Raw genomic sequence first — 16,673 nt, 5'->3', positions numbered from 1 at the left:
TGATATTAAACCGAGAAGAAAAGAGAATGTGTAGAGCCACAACCATGAGCTGTAAAAATCCTGACAACAAAGAGAGTTTTCTCCTTTCAAAATGGTTAAACCCTTTGTTCAAATGAAACATGATGCAGAAATACGATATGGAAGCACAAGGCTGGGGAAGCTGCTGTGCTTGAAATGGGACAGAACACCAAGTCCCTCACCTCAACTCCTTCCTTACCTTTCAGAGACTCCTCGGTGACACCAGGAGCCCCTGACACTCCTGAGGGACACTTTAACAGGAAGAAACTTAACAGTCATATAAGATCTACCAAGGGCCGAGAGGCGCATAGCTCCTCCTTATTTTTCCCTCTTAAGATGAGAAAGAAAGGAATGTGTAGGTTCTTCTGCACGTGAGAAGGCAAAGTGGCATGTTCCTAGGTGTGGGGAACAGGCTTCTCGCTGCCACTGAAATGACCGTGGAGCAACGACTCCACTGCACAGAGGGAAGGAGGCCCGGCAGCGGCGCATGCCACTCACTTCGGAGGCTGTACCTGAGCGCCTGGAGCTGAAAGGCCGTGAGGGCTGCCAGGAAGTCACATGGCTGTGGCCTCCATGGGGTGACCGCTCAGCCTGGAGTGTGCTGGGCAGCTCTGAGTCTTGCCTTTCAGAGACCAAGTAGGGTGTGTTCACAGGGGAGGGACCGGCACGGCTAAAGGGGTCCAAGAAGCCTACCATCTCAGGACCAGATGAACCGACTGGGGCTGCGGGCATTAAGGGGAAGGAAAGTGAAGGCCTGGGAAAGACAGGATGTGATAGCTGTTTTCAAATATTTAAACGGAAATCAGAAGTCAGGTTTGTTCTGAGGGCTTAGGTTTGTATCTTAAGGGTATGTAAAAAGAGGTAAAAGATGAAAGGAGCATACTGATGAAAGCTCCATCTGAGGATGAACTTCCCAGCTGTCAGAGCCAATTACGGACAGAATGGGCCATCTGCAGGGAGACCCTGGTCATGGTGTGTGCCTGTGGTTTGAAGGCCTCTTGGCAAGGCTCTGTCCCCGGGCTTCCATGTTTGAATAAGGAATTGGAACAGATGCCTCCTGATTCTGCAAAGCAAAGATTCTAAATAAATTCCCATTTACACAGACCCCAAAACCTCCCAAACTACAGATAACCAGAATATTTGTCATAAAACTGAGTAACGACCAGTGACATTTATTAAAATGGCCCTAAGACTGTGCAAATTTTCAAAAGGACGCTCCTAAAGCAAGATGGATGATATCTATGAGAAAGAATTCCAGGGGCGACTGCCATTCATTTGTATGCTATCCATGCTCTGTGTAGTCACGGCTAGCCATAACTGATCATTAATCTGGATGCTCTATTTCAAAAACAGCCTGGACGAAGCAGTAAACGACACCAAATGCAATTCCTTTCAAGCCTCTGCATCTGTATATTTCCACAGTAGATACATTTATGCATTTTGCTTCTTAACTGATAAACAAAAGTACATGTAAACTTATTTTTTAGAAGACTTTGAGCACATAGTACTTTTTCAAAAAGGCATTTGCTATTGAATTCATTATGTTTTCACAGTGTCTTCCAAGAGGAAGGGTGCTAGCTTGTGACAGTGTGTGTATTCCTATGCACACAGCACTGCAATCCCAGTAACATATCATTCTTGAAGCTTACATTCCTTGACTGCCAATGCTGCTCAAATCCTTTTCATATCTCTCAGTCCCCACACACTGGCCCTACCGCCTTCATGAACTGATCCATTAGTTAGGTCATATTGCATGTCCTGTGAGTCGCAGAAATGTGGAGAGGAGCTAGAAAGCTGTTTACCCACAACTACTGGGAACTACCAACACTCTAATGACAAGCAGGGAGGTATGTGCCTTTTGAAGAGTTGTTATCCCGAGCTGATCTCAGAAGTGCATCTTGGAGCATTTAAAAGAATCTGCAGCTTAAGTCACTGCCAATGGTCCTTTCGTAAAATGACTGTAGCTACAAGTTTTTTAACTGTCCTGGGATCCTAGCTTGAGTTTGACCAGATACCATTTATAGTACCCCCCCCAACTCTAGAACTCTTTGAATCTGTTTGTAAAACAATATGCTAAGATATTTATAGAGTCCCCAGGGGATACTTATATTTTGCCAATGTGCATGACAATTATGTAAATACTTGCGGAATTATTTTACTTTTATATTAAAAGGAAGGCTTATTTGTGTCATAAAATACTGTATAAAGAATTTTCTCTGACTTATTAGTCCATGATTGTCTTATAAAAGTATCCTTCCGTGACTTCTTTTAAACATAAATTTACCTGGATTATATAAAGCATAAATCTGATGCTCAAATTCCAGTTCACTTACATTATCACAAATTCTACAGCATTGGCGACTCATTTTTCCATCCAACCCCTGCCCTCAGTGCCTCTGTACACAGAGCAAAAAGGTTTGGTATAGTGATTTATTAAGCACGGCGTCCAGTTCTGATTTCTGGGGCACATTCGCATTGAACAGAGCAAAGCAGAGCTCTCCATATGCTTTACACTCACAAATGTATTACTCGCTATAATCCACAAGTGTGAGGAATATTAGCAAGAAGCATACATTCATTAAATTGCTCCTTTTATTTCCAAATATACCACAGTAGGTAAGAAATAACTCCAGAAATGAGGAGACTTGAGAATCTATATGTTCACAGTGTACAAACAGCTCAGTTCCCAAAGGATTATAGCAACATTCTCACACACTTTGAAAATAGTTTCCCCCTAGCTTCCCGGCATAGCTCATTCCGGCATAGCTCATTTGATCTTGTAGGATGAGGACTGATATAAAGACCACGAACACGAGACAGACTCCTCCGAAGTAGGAGGAAAAGTGCTCTATGATTTTCTCAATACTCCCTTCCCCTTGGCCCTCAGAAACCCCTCAGGGACCAGTGCCTGCCCTGTGTGGCCACTGTAAATTCTACATCTGAAGCTGCGCTGAGGAGGGGGTCCCTCCCTCCATGTAAGAATATCTGGGCATCCCTCATTAATAAAGCTCAGAGAAATGCAAGCCCCATGGTCAGTCCTGGCATCAAAAGCAAACAGTTCCCCAGGACTTACCAGCAGCTCTGCTGGTTCTGTCCTGCTCAGGTGGCGGTTCTGCTGTTCGTGAACAGAGGATTGGCAGGTCGGGGAGCTGGGAGGAAATGTGATTTACTGCATCTGGTAGCAGAGAACAGGGAATACAATTAGGCACAGTGTTGAGAGGCCCGATGGGTTCACTGCCGAGACAGCAGCTTCTCTGCCCTACATAATGGACCACAGAGGTGGCCACAGCGAGAGAGGATCAGGGTAAACAAAGATCAGCATTTGCCCAGTGACTGGTATTTAGTAGAGTAGCTGAGGTAGGAGAGATCCCGGCCAGAGAGCTCAAGCCCCAGAACAGCACTATGCATTAAAAAATTCAATAGAAAGCTCTAGATTCCAAGAGTACAATGTGTTCAGAGGACAAAAAAAAAAAAGAGAGAGAGATGGACTAGTGAGAGCCATTATCAACTTGATGTGGGTGCGTTCTCAGTTGCTTTGTCATGTACAGCTCTTTGCAATCTCATGGACTGCAGCCTGCCAGGCTCCTCTGTCCATGGGATCTCCCAGGGAAGAATGCTGGAGTGGGTTGCCATTTCCCTCCCCACGGGATCTACCCGACCCAGGGATCAAACCCAGGACTCTCTCACTGGTCTGAGCCACCAAAGAATGGGATTGGGCCAAGTATGGGACTTCAAACTAGAAACATGGAAGACATGTCTTAAACAGAGTTGGAAAACAGATTTGGGAGTCTTTCCTTAAACTGGAAATATCACTTTATGTGCCTGGTTAATTCCAAAGACTAACAGGCATTAAGACAAAATTTCAGAATTTATCCCACAATTTCAGTCCTTCTGTCTGGTGTTTCAGCTAGAAAATCCTGAGGTTCCAAATAACAGCACCAGTGAAACACCATGAGCTCAGCTGCAAGAAATGTGGCCGGGCAGAATAGAGAGACCGGCTCTGCTTGGGAAAGTATCCTAAAAGTTCATTTAGGGAGATGGAGGCCATGGAAGTCAATAGATGTGTCGAAGTACTAGAGAAGAGGGGGAAACCACTGGGGTGAAACGGGGGAAGAATCTGTGCATGCCCCAGAGAGCAGGGGGAAAGTGAAGGAACATTCTAGAAAGCTGGACTCTAGGTGATGTGATTCCTTCCATGTGCCACAGACATAACCCATTATCCTGGAATGTTGATCGCTGGTCAATGATCACGTCTAACTGCTTACCGCATATTCCCTTCAATAGCCCACAAATCATCTCAAGCTCAACATGTCCAAAACAGAACTCTCATCTCCACTCATCTGCTGCTTCTCCCGTACAGCGTATCTCAGCTCACTGGCACAATTCACCCAGGATCCCGGGCGGTGCCCCTACCTCCCTCTCTTAGTATCCAGTCAGTCCCCCAGCCTTCCCACATCCATCCTGTCCTCTGTATCCCCACTGATGCTGACTTAATTCTGGCAAGTTTCTGTTCTCTTTTTTAAATTTCATGTAGAAGAGGGCTGTGAACAGACACCAAATTAGGATTGGTTGAGTTCTGTTCTGACGAGGCCACTGCGGACTCGCATGTAGTCGAACAACCAAGGATGTAGTGGCACTGGACCACCTTGTTCTTAGGGCAAAGGGAACGGATGGGGTGGAGCTTCTCTAAGAGAATGGGTTTGTCTGTATCAACCCTTTGGGGAGACAGAACCGGAAGTCGGGAGTTGGCAGGCAGGCCCTGGGTTGGAGCGAGGCTCAGGTTACTGTTTCTCCGTGGGGCCTCATATGTGCTGGAGTTGGGCACTGGGTCAGACAGACAGTTGAAGGCCCTTCACTGCAGGGGAGGAAGGTGGGCCCTTGAGATGATGCTGGGCTGGAAGATAGCCAGGAAGCAGCATATAGAGACCCTCTGAAATGGCCTGAATTTGAGCCAGGGCCTCAGAGCATGGTCACATGTCTGAAGTTGCCCTTTATTCTCCATGTTGAACTGCTCTGCCAGTGTTCCTTAAGTTAGTTGGGAGACTCTGCTCTCTCTCTGGAGAGTTGTGGGAACGGTCAGGTCCCTAAGCCACACAAGGCAGAGCCAAAGAGAGCAACAGTTGGGGTAAAGCAGGGCCTGAGCAGGTAGGGGGGACAGTGGTCCAGGGGAAGGAAGAGTAGCACAGTTTAGGAGATAAGAGAAGACCAGAGCAGGTGTGCACAACTTCTGAGTTTCCCTGAGGATTTCCAGAAATCTGTGGAAGGGCAATCTCGGTAAGTTTGACTGCCTGTGTTCAAATGAGATGCATTTGAATCTCTCAAGCCATTAAGACCAGGTAAGACTTTGCAGACTGGTCACACGTGTGTGGTGCCTTCTATGCTACACACAGAATTTCCAGGACATTTCTGCATACTGAAAGTTTTAGCAGCCAGAAGTAAAAGCCACCCGCAGACAGGGAATTCTGCTCATGACTCCTACTGCTTACATTTCAGCCTCCCCCAGGAGGCAGCTCCCCGACAGAAGGGAGCAGGGGATGGAGTTACCTTTGCCCAGTGGTCACTGGCTACAAGCTCATGGGCTACAGCTCTTATGGGGCTGGGGCTCCATGGTTTGTGCTCCTGATAAGAGGTGGCAGGGGGTGGGGCCCAAGGAAGAGGATAGGACAGCTCCTCAATATATCATTAAGCAGTCATTCCTGAGGTTCTGTAGCCCCAAGGGGTTTGACAGACCAACATAAGGAATAAGAAACAGGGCCCCCGAAGCTTCCTGGGGGAGAATTCCTTCACGTGGCCTCAGTCAGCTAACTGCCCTCTGACAAAGTCTGGGTGGTCCATCATGCTTCTTCCTCCCTCTGCCTGAGGAGGTAACAGTTACAGAACAAAGAGGAAAGGTGAGTCCTTCCCATTACCCAGCACTGCTAAAATTGTCACTGTATGAAGAACATAAATAGCCAATGTTAGAGAGAAACAAAACTGATGAAAACTCCCCTAAAATCATGACTTCTGGGCAAGTGAAGACACACTAGGTCCCAACCATTGGTATGAAGGTTTTGATGCAGGAAAGGTTACAGGCTGCCCCAGACTGGGATGGAATGGACATCTACAAAGTCTCAAACAGCAAGGACAAGACAGGCCCAGGGCAGAGGTTTTCCTTTGCCAGTTCTGGCCAAGGGTTTCACATCAGCTCCCCAGCGGGTAAAGAATAGAGGTAGGTCTAGGTACATACTATGTGAAATTTATACTTACACAAAACACTGTGCCTATTTAGGGCAGCAAAAACAACCCACCCAATCAATTTTGACTCCACCATATAACAAGGATGTTTGTGGGGTAGGGAGGAAGTGAGGGGGGATCGTGAAGTACGTGGCCAAGAAATTCTACTCACAATTAAAATACATTGCTCTTGATTGCCAAGGCTACCATGTAATCAAAAAGCATTGGTGATCCAGCAGTCTAGTATCTTTATTTCCTCTGAAAAGCACAGGGGGATATGCACAGGGTGCCTGAAGAGGGGTCACTACACAAGCACACACTAGCAGCCAACTCCTTGGCAACTCATCACAATGGCGATGCTTTTGCTGGCCTCTGCAGTGTCTTGTACAGTTATACAACTTCAGCTGGACCTGGATTCTGAAATCATCGTGTTTCAGAAGTTGGGTATTTGTCCTAAGATATTATTATTCTACAGTCATTTTTTGTCAGGTCTTAGTACCAACTGGTTGATTCTAAGAGGGTCTTGGTAACTTTGAAATCAAAGGAAGAGGAAATAATCATACAGTCCAAAGTTCCTAAACTGGATGTGCTTCATGATGGGTTTTTACCCACAGAGTGACCTATAAACACTGACCACATTCTTGGAAGGATGTGTTCCCTCCTCCAAGATGCTTTCTTTGCTAACAGATGTGGTATAATGGAAAGGTCTCCCCAGGCTTAGTTATAATCAGACATGGAAGTATCACCATCCAGGGCACTAAGGAAGATCATGGAAACATTTCCCTGGCCATTTCTTGGGATCCCTGAGACTTTTGCACCCTCTTAAGCCTGAGTTCACTCATCCTGTAAGAAGCAATGGAGGATAAAATCACGAGGGCTGTTTTTCTCTGCAGACTCCTTTCTAAGTCATGATTGGATTTCTTACCACCTCTATGAACTACTTAGGTGAACAGTTGAAAATAGTGGGAAGTACATGGAGCAGGAGGAAATGAGAGAAGTTCAGGGCGAAAACAAAAAAGAGAGAGTGCTGAGAGTTTACGACATGGCTTCATGGATGCTTGTTAACAAGTCACATACTACATGCGTCTCCATGGCCCACACAACCTTCCCTGGGACACAATATGCAGGTTCCATCCCTTCCCTAAGTAGAGAGAGAGAAGCCTAGGAAAGGTCCTGGTTTGAGAGGGAAGAGAAAAAAAAAGGAGTGAAAGCATAAGAAGTTGATGTGCACGCCTCTGGTGTGTGGCTGTCTGTGGGTCCATGTCTGATGCTTACTGTGTTACTGCTAATCACATACATGACCTCAGGGTAGCCCTAGCACGAGGGAACTCCACTATCTTTCCAATGCTGCCACCCCCAACTCCCAAAAACAGGCAAGGCCACCTCCTCAGTCTATACTCCACCCCCCAAAATACAGGACAAGTGTCCTGACTTGGCCATACCCTAGAGAAAGTTGTAGAACTATCACAGGTCCTCTTCCTGGAATTGCTGTGAGCTCGACCTGGACTTGTCTCTGAGCATATGCACTGGGATCATGGATTTAATACCTTCCCAAAGATCACCCAAGGGGCCAAAATTCAGATCCCCTGCCTTTCATTTGTTGGGTGGGAGTGGGGAACCTGAAGAAACCACCATTTTTTCTTGTTTGTTTTCTGAAGTTAGAATTATCCTTATTGCAAGGATCTTTGCTAGACATTATAAGAAAAATGGCTTATCCATCTCTGCATTTTTTAAATCTTTAACCATACATTTCCAAAAGACATTGGGAAAATACTGACGCCAACGCTTATTCTACCTCCTGCATCATCTTCCTGGTTTGGAGGCTGAAAGAGAGCAGACAATGTCTGTTCCTTCTGACAAGATCTGGCATTTTAGGACAGGCTGAGCTAAGGGTCACAGTGGAAAGTGGAAACCAAGTGGTTTTCATGAGTTTGTAGCTAAAGTTAAAGGAGCAAGGTGAAAGCTGAGAGGCATAAAACCTCAAATTCATCCCTTGGCCCCAGGGAAGCAGGGGGCAAAGAAGGGGAGAGAGAGCAGAGGAAGGACCACTCTTGCCAGGAGGGGGTCAGGAAGCCAGGGCCCTGCTCCTACCTTCATGTGCCCCCAGCCAACCATGCTCCACAAGGAGAGAAGTTCCGTGAAGCCCTGGTTCCCAGTGAGGCTGGAGAAACCGCGGTTTTCTGATTCAGAGTAAAACCAGAGCCCTTAGGAAGGTTTCCTAAACATCAGATGAGCTCCTGATATGTATTGTTACCTGGAGACCTAACCAACAGTTCCAGTGGGCTCAACCCTACCAGGGAACTGGTCCTGAGGCTGGTGCTCTGGGCTGAGTGTATTTCAAAAGAGATCCAAGCAGTGAACCTTGGAGAACAAATGGGACAAAGAAGAGCTGGGCCAGCTGTGGAGACTAGGAAGAGCTGGTCGAGAAGTAGTCCTTGAAGAGGAGAGGCAGAGGAGACGGGGGCATGGCCCTCCCGAGCATTCGCAAACAGTGCTCCCCTTCTTTCTGATGCCCTTCCAGACCAACACAGCATATCGCCCAGGGAGCCTGTGTTAATGAGACCCACTAAGCTGACAGATGAGAACATTCAGGTACAGATAGGGAGAAAGCGCTGACACTTACCTCCATCTGCACTGGAGAAGCTCTGTGGAGACAAAAGCAGGGCAGGGAGTCACTATATATGTGGGGAGATGATCCTTCACTCATTCAGCCCGTCCTTCTCCCCCAGAATTTGACCGTGGTGGGCAAACCCCATGCTCTCTTTCCTTCTGGGAAATTTGTTTGGGATCCCGAAATTTAAGGGAAAGGTTTACCCTTCACACCTTATTTACCCCAAATTTCTCCCAGTAGACGTTTATTTCAATTATCCAGCAAATACCCTTGGTTGTGCTGGAGAAGTAGTAACAGAAAATCCCATCCTGTAGTGAATGTCTTTAGACTGCTTCCCTATCACTGCTGGGTGCCTGAGGAAATAGGAGTTGTAAAACAGAGGGGGTCGGGGTCCTGAGTTATTCAGAACCTGCTGGCATTATGGATTCTCTCTTTGCTACACAGCACCGTGTGTTTTCATAGACAGGCATACCTCATTTTATTGTGCCTCGATATTGCTTTTTTTTTTTTTACAAATGGAAGGTGCCTGATGACCCCCAGTTAAACCAATCTGTCAGCACCACTGTTCCAACAGTATTATTTTTAATTAAGGTATGTACATTGTTTTTTAGACATAAGGCTATTGCATACTTCATAGACTAACAATATAGTGTAAACATAACTTTTATATGCAGTGGGAAACCAAAAAATTCATGTGACTCACTCTATTGCAATATTCACTTAATTTCAGTGGTTTGGAACCAAACCCGCCATATGTCTGAAGCATGCCTGTGTGGTAAAATTTCATGTTTTACTGACACTTTCTTTTTTGGAATTCATGCCCCTTTGATACGGTTTTGCCCCTGGCCTTTTTATAAAAGAAAGACTTAAAGCCACAGGGAGTCTGTTTAACCGGCTTCATAAGAATTGGTTTTTAGACCAATTCGCCACTCTCAGCTTCAGAGATGGCTCTGGTCCTCAAGCATCTACTGCTCATTGTCGGGTGTGTGGTCCAGGCTTCTTATCCATACCAACTGGCCTTTTCTCCAATTGGCACTGTCGTGGGGTGCCTGCTTCCCCAGGGGTATAAGTGAGAGAAATGACGTTAGTTTTCTTCACCTTCTGAAAGTCCTTGAAGGATTTTTCTGTTTCCTTTAGCTTCTCTAGGATGATTTGCTCTTTGGCAGATATTTGGGACTCTTCACTTTCCAGGGCTTGTATTTCCTGCTCCAGCCTGGAAAACACACAAACAGAAGACAGGTTACTTTATCTTCTGGCCAGAGAGCAGCTTCTTCCTATTGGGTGACTTCTTGGTGGTCTCCATTTTACATGACGGTGTGGTACCTGGCCAGGCTTGGCTTTACAGCCTGTTGCCACCTTTGCCACTGAGCATACATTGGTCAAAGGGAAACAACCCAGAGGGGCCGCCACCCAGTCACCGCCACCACTTTCCAATATGCTTTGGTGCCTTCAACTCTCGTCTCCTGTGCATTCTTAATTTGGAGGTAGATATTTTTCATAGCATGGCTTCCCAGGTGGCTCAGTTGTAAAGAATCCGCCTGCCAATGCAGGAGACTTGGATTCATTCCATGGTTGGGGAAGATCCCCTGGAGAAGGAAATGGCAACCCACTCCAGTATTCTTGACTGGAAAATCCCATGGACAGAGGAGCCTGATGGGCTACAGTCCACGGGGTTGCAAAAGAGTTGGACACGACTCAGTGACTAAACAACAACCACCATTTTTCATAGATTAAGACATACTATCTGAAGGAAAACAGTTTCATATTCTGCTGTCTCTTACTAACTGCTCTTCTGTCAAGCAGGCCAAAGGGTGAGGAGCTGGTCTTGCTCAAAGGAAATATGTTGCCATGACACGGTTGGTGGGTAGTGAACCTGCTGTCAGCTTCCTCGGTGGCCTGACTTCTCTTGCCAAGAAGAGAGGAGATGGAAGGGACTGATACAACTGCCCCTACTCTTCTGGAACTTTCCTCAGCTTTTACAAAACCTACATATTTTCTGAAAAGGAAACTTCGAATAGCCAGGAGACTCTGGGAATATTCCAGAAGAGCAGCTACACTGAAGTTGTGTGGGAGGTCTTGACAGCTCTATTCTTTCAATGAAATGATTGTAATAACCATTTAACTTTTCCTGAGCACTAAATCTGTGCCAAGAGCTAAGCTAAGAATTCACATGGATTGTTGTAGTTAACCTTCCTTATGACCCTATGAGCAGAGAATTCCCATTTTACAGATGAACTCATTAAGGCAAGGCAGGGCTAAGGAATTAGTTTACTGGTACAGAGCGTTGAAGCTGGGGTTTAAGCCAGGAAGTATAACTCTAGACCCTGCTCCTCACCATCATGCCAAACTCTGATCACATGGTACTTCACTGCAGTACTTCACACATGCCCTGCCTTTTTACACACAGAGTATACTGACTTAAATAGGGCGGTACTGTAATGTACCAATGTTTTGGGTTATGAAGGGATGGGTGTTCCGCTACCTACAGGACCCCGTACTATGATGCTTCCAAATCTTTTGGTCTGAATTTATTCATTCATTCATTCAACTCTGCTTTTGCTCTCTTCCCCCTCCATCATGTTGGAAGCTTTGCTGCAGAGTGTGTCTGCCTATGTTTGCCCTTTCCCTCTCACTTTCCTCGTCTATCTTCTAATCTGCTGCTGGGAACCGGCTAACCAGGACTGTTAAACTGAGACCTAACCTAAAGCGTTCAGAGTGAGATCTTCTGAAGAGTAAGGCTCAGATGGTAAAGAATCTGCCTGCAATGCAGGAGACCCGGGTTCAATCCCTGGGTCAGGGAGATCCCCTGGAGAAGGGAATGGCAACCCACTCCAGTAGAATTCCATGGACAGAGGAGCCTGGTGGGTTACAGTCCCTGGAGTCGCAAAGAGTCGGACACGACTGAGTGACTAACACGAAATACCAAGCTACGGGCATGGAATTATTCTGGGATGCACTTTGCCTCTCAGAGGCCTTGTCTGTTTCCTTCTTAGGCATCAGAAAAATAACTTTTGGATGGATGATATTTTGTAGCAATTACTTTGGGTGATGAAACCCAAACAGGGCTTCCCAGGTGGCTCAGGGGTAAAGAATCCACCTGCAACGCAGGAGACACAGTTCAATCCCTGGGTTGGGAAGATCCCCGGGAGAAGGAAATGGCAACCCACTCCCGTATTCTTGCTGGGAAATCCCATGGACAGAGGAGCCTGGTGGGCTACAGTCCACGGGGTCGCAGAGAGTCGGACACGACTGAGCGACTGAACATGAAGACAAATGCGATAACTATACTCCTCCAGATGGACACAGCTTCAGATACACTGAGGCTTCCCTCACAGTGAAAGCGGCAGTTCTTTTCATGACTAAGATGGCCCCACAGTATCTAGCCTCCTAGTACCTAGAAGAGCCTCTACTCTTAACAACATGCCCATTTCACTTTACGCTTTGGTGAAACAGAGCTACTCATTTGCCCATCTGTGACCACTGATTTGCCCTTCTCCAGAAAATCCATCTCCAAACCCTAGCCACTATTGAAATCTCAGCTCAGATACCACCCACCTCATGAGGCTTTCATAGGTTCACCATTAGGAAATAACAATATCAGTGGTCTTATCAAGTCCACTATATGTTAGAGCATTGGTTTTCAACCAAGGTGCCTTTGTCCCTTAGGGCATGGTTGGAGATGTCTGGAGATATTATGGTTGTCCATTACTCAAGCAGAGTGGAGTTGGTGCTACTGGCATTTAGCGGGTAGCAGTTTATAAACATACTACAAAGTACAGAACACCCCCCACAATAAAGAATGATTTGTCCCCCTAAAACCACCGAATAGGGCCAAGGTTTAGTAATTCTAAACCCTGCATCAGAGTATATATAAATTATTAATTTCCACTAATAGAGTATAAATTCAACATGGGAAAGGCACAAAGAGTCAATACAAGTACGTTAAATGAATGACAAAAGATGAATCAAGCTGCAAAAAGTCGTATAGCTCAGCCAAGAGCAGATCTTCAGGTTTCTGAGCCCAGGGTGAATTCTTCAGCAAGCTTTGACTTGAGAGGCTGTGTGTGGTCTGAGAGGCAAACAGCCTAGAGGGGAGGGCCAAGCAGCACCGATAGATAAACAGAGATATAACCTTCACTGTTCCAAATGTTCATTACATCTTTCAGTGATACATATATCTGTGTCAATTACTTTGGGGGGAATCAAGGAAAGGAATAGGAGCATGGAATAGGGACAACTCAAGTGACCTAAAATGGAACCAATTCAATGGGTAGGGCAGCTCCAGGCTAGAGGTTTCCTGGAGAGATTGGCCAGGTGAGTTTTGAGCAGATTTCATTTGAATCTCAAAAAAACTGAGTATCTCAGCAGATATCTAGAATGTGGGTTGACTCTACTATTCTCAAATTCCCTCCCTTCCCCCTGCACCTTCATGGGAAAAACATATATGTTCCCGACCAATGATACTGGTCTTGCCCACACGATTTGCTTTTTCCTCATGGGAGGTGGGATACACTTCCCTGCTCTTGACTTTGGGTACAGCCATGTGACCTGCATTGGCCAATGGGATGCTAGCAGACATGACACAAGCAGAGGCTTGGAATGTATCCGCCCAAGCGGGCTCGTCCTCTTGAGCCTCTTCTGGCACCAAAAGTACAGCTTCTCTGGGCAGCTGCTGTTCCTTTAGCCTGAGCCCCAGAAGGAATATGTCAGGAGTAGACAGGAGCTCAACCCAGAGTCAGACGCCATGACCAGTCATAACTGCACCTTCCACTAGAGCCACTCGGCTAAGCCCAGCCCAGATTAGCACACACCCAGTCTTCTCACAGAAGAGTGAACAAGAACATATGATTTTTGCTTTGAAGCACTGAGTTTGAGAGTTGTTTGTCACACAGCACTATTTTGGCCAAGAGCTAACTGACACAGCTCCAATAATATTATACCTCCTAATGCTATGTATTCCAATAATATATATTCCATCTATATAAATATGTGTGAGCATCCCAGGTGGCGCTAGTGGTAAAGAACCTGCTTGCCAACGCAGGTAGATGTAAAAGACAAGGGTTCAATCCCTGGATGGGGAAGATCCCCTCGAGGAGGGCATGGCAAACCCACTCCAGTATTTTTGCCTGAAGAACCCCATTGACAGAGGAGCCTGGTGGGCTACGGTCCATAGCGTCACAAAGAGTCAGACACAACTGAAATGACACAGCATGCACACATGCACGCAAATATATGTATGTGTGTGTGCGTATATCCTAATAACACCTGAAGCTAAAAGATTAGAAGAACTATAACTACCCTCTCCCCATTTCCCCCAATCCTCAGACAAAACAAGAATACAGGGCACCCCTTCACCAACTTTAAAATTGAGAAAACAGGAAAATATCAGTGGTGATTATTTGGGGGTAACGAGATCCAGAGTGTTTTTAATTTTCTTCTTTATAATTTTCAATGTTTTTAATATAATTTAAAAAATCGGATATTCTGTATCTAGGCAAAATAAAAACAATAAATCACATTGAAAAAATGCCACCTCTGGCCTAGCGCTGAGAAAGCTGCCCTTCACGGGCTGTGGCACCAAAAAGGAGCTGAGGCCCAGCGGGGTGTTAAAATGAATACAACGTCAACCAACACTCAGTTCCACCAACCCTGATGGAGCTTGTCCGGCTGGACTCAGAGTCAGGCACTACAAGGGATTCTGTAATAAAATTAGGTTAAGAATTTCTGACTTAAAAAGGTTGACTCTAAGTAAGTCACTATTTCCAATGAAGCAGCCTCAAGTGATTAAGAATTCTCTGTGATGTGATGCCCACTGACTGGCCTGATCATCTCCACTGCCCGGGCCCTATTGGTTTCAAGGCTCTTGGCTATATAGCTCAAGTGCTAAAGATTTGGGTCATGATACTGCGTAACTGAGAAGGAATGCGGGGCGGGAGGAGGGGGGATGGAAAAAAGCAACAAAACTAGGCTTTTAAGATAACGACAATTGAGTTTCATCCAAAGCGAATGAACTCAGGAAATCGACAGTTTGTATATGTCCAAACGAGTCAGATCCAAACAGCAGATTTCTCCACACATGCACGTGCCGGCACTGGAAAGCCCAGACTGCCGTCTTTCCATGGAAAGCCTGAGTCACAAGCCTGAGGAGCTTCCCAAGAAACCAAGTGTCATGGGGTTAATAAGAGTCATTCCAGTTGGCTTAGAAATGCCAGTGTTTTCTAGCTTCATGACCGAAATCTAATGCAGACTTCCCCGGAGGAACCGAGGAGATACTGCGCAGCTAAAAATAAAGAATAGGCAGGAAGTGAAATTTACACTCAAGGTTAACTGAGGTTCTTTAGGCTGAAACAGGTATACATTACAGCCTTCGACCAGTTTGCTTAGTCTCTCTGGAGGAAGAAGCAGACTGTAATAGACAGTAAAGAAAGGTGACACACTCCAGCTGTGCAGGTTCAATTTACCGGAGATGAGGTTGTGATCCTGGCCAAATGGTCTTATAAAATCTAACCTAACCCCAATAGACCTTTGTCACGAGAAAATACAAAGGACCTATGGTGCTATGAAGTGCATCGATCATTCTCTCATTCAAAGTCTATTTATACACCCATCTGTCCAACTTAATGCAAGCACCTACCTTCTAGCAGGCACTACACTGAACATCAGGGACAGACAGAAAGCTTCATCAGCCATGGTGTCTGGTCGGGGGACCTCTTAGTAAAGTAATGAGAACAGTCAAGTAAACACATAAGTTGCAAAAGAGCCCAAAAAGAGCTGGAGGAAAGAATAACGATTTGGAAAATTGTCAGTTCCGCTGGGGAATGTGGAGGGACTCCAAGTTGCCTGTCCCAGATCTATTCTCCCCTTCTCCCATGCTAACAGAATCCTTATTTTATGGGGGATGGGTGGCAATGTACCCAGGTGAAAATTTACACATCCCAGCTTTCTTTGCATAGAAAGGCGGCCATAGGACAGTTTTGGCCAGTGAGATGTATGTAAACGTTTTGGGTAGGACTTCTGGGAAAGCTCCTTAAAAGGGGGAGAGTTGATTTAAGTGGCACTTGGCCTTTCCCTTCTTTCTGCCTAATACAGGGACCTGGTGCTAGAGGGATGTACTAGCTTCCAACTGCTGCTGTAACAAATGACACAGACTTAGTAGCTTACAAAATATCAACTTACTATATTACATTTCTATGGATCAGAAGTTTGACAAGGGTGTCACCAGGCTACAATCACGGGGTGGCAGAGTTATGCTCCTTTCTGGATGCTTTGGGGAAGAAATGCTTCCTTGCTTTTGCCAGCTCCCTGAGGCAACCCACAGTCCTTACCGCATGGCTCCTTCCTCCACAGTCAAAGTCACCAATGCTGCTGTTGTTCAGTCATCAAGTCATGTGTAACGTTTTTGGGACTATAGCCCTCCAGGCTCCTCTATCCATGAGATTCTTCAGGCAAGAATACTGGAGCAGTTTCCATTTCCTTCTCCAGGGAATCTTCCTGACCCAGGGATTGAACTCACGGCTCCTGCACTGGCAGGTGGATTCTTTACCGCTGAGCCACCAGGGAAGCCCTCAGCAGTGTTGTAAGCTCTCTGACTATTCTTCCCCAGTCACATCTCCCTCTGGCTCTCTTCTTCTGCCTCCTCTTCCACTTGTAGGAATCCTTATGATTAGACTGAGCCAACTCAGATAACCCAGGGTAATCTCTCTATGTTAAAATCAGCTGTTTGGAGACCTTAATTCCGTCTGTAACCTTAACCCCTTTGTCACGTAGTCTAACATAATTACAGGTTCTAGGAGTTAGGACGCAGACATCTTTGGGGGTCCATTACTCTGCC

General features: G+C 46.0%; 1 protein-coding gene across 6 annotated transcripts in view; it reads right to left on the bottom strand.

Annotated features, from left to right (window-relative positions):
- PALM2AKAP2 (PALM2 and AKAP2 fusion) overlaps positions 1–16,673 on the bottom strand; it is a 382,216-nt gene that overhangs the window by 231,799 nt on the left and 133,744 nt on the right. For 3 of the 6 annotated variants that reach the window (XM_055427558.2, XM_088838264.1, XM_088838265.1), the window contains exons 4-6: positions 9,941–10,055; positions 8,855–8,876; positions 3,092–3,193 (exon numbers count right to left, since the gene is read on the bottom strand). In XM_055427558.2, the coding sequence (XP_055283533.2) occupies positions 3,092–3,193; positions 8,855–8,876; positions 9,941–10,055 (239 nt within the window). The remainder of the gene's footprint in view (positions 1–3,091; positions 3,194–8,854; positions 8,877–9,940; positions 10,056–16,673) is intronic. The other 3 variants (XM_088838269.1, XM_088838263.1, XM_088838266.1) reach the window with 1 other exon arrangement.

This window comes from Moschus berezovskii, chromosome 7, assembly GCF_049115385.1.
Source record: "Moschus berezovskii isolate FMDL1 chromosome 7, NW_MosBer_1.0, whole genome shotgun sequence".
Lineage (NCBI taxonomy): Eukaryota > Metazoa > Chordata > Mammalia > Artiodactyla > Moschidae > Moschus > Moschus berezovskii.
This window is presented reverse-complemented; position numbering and strand designations above follow the sequence as displayed.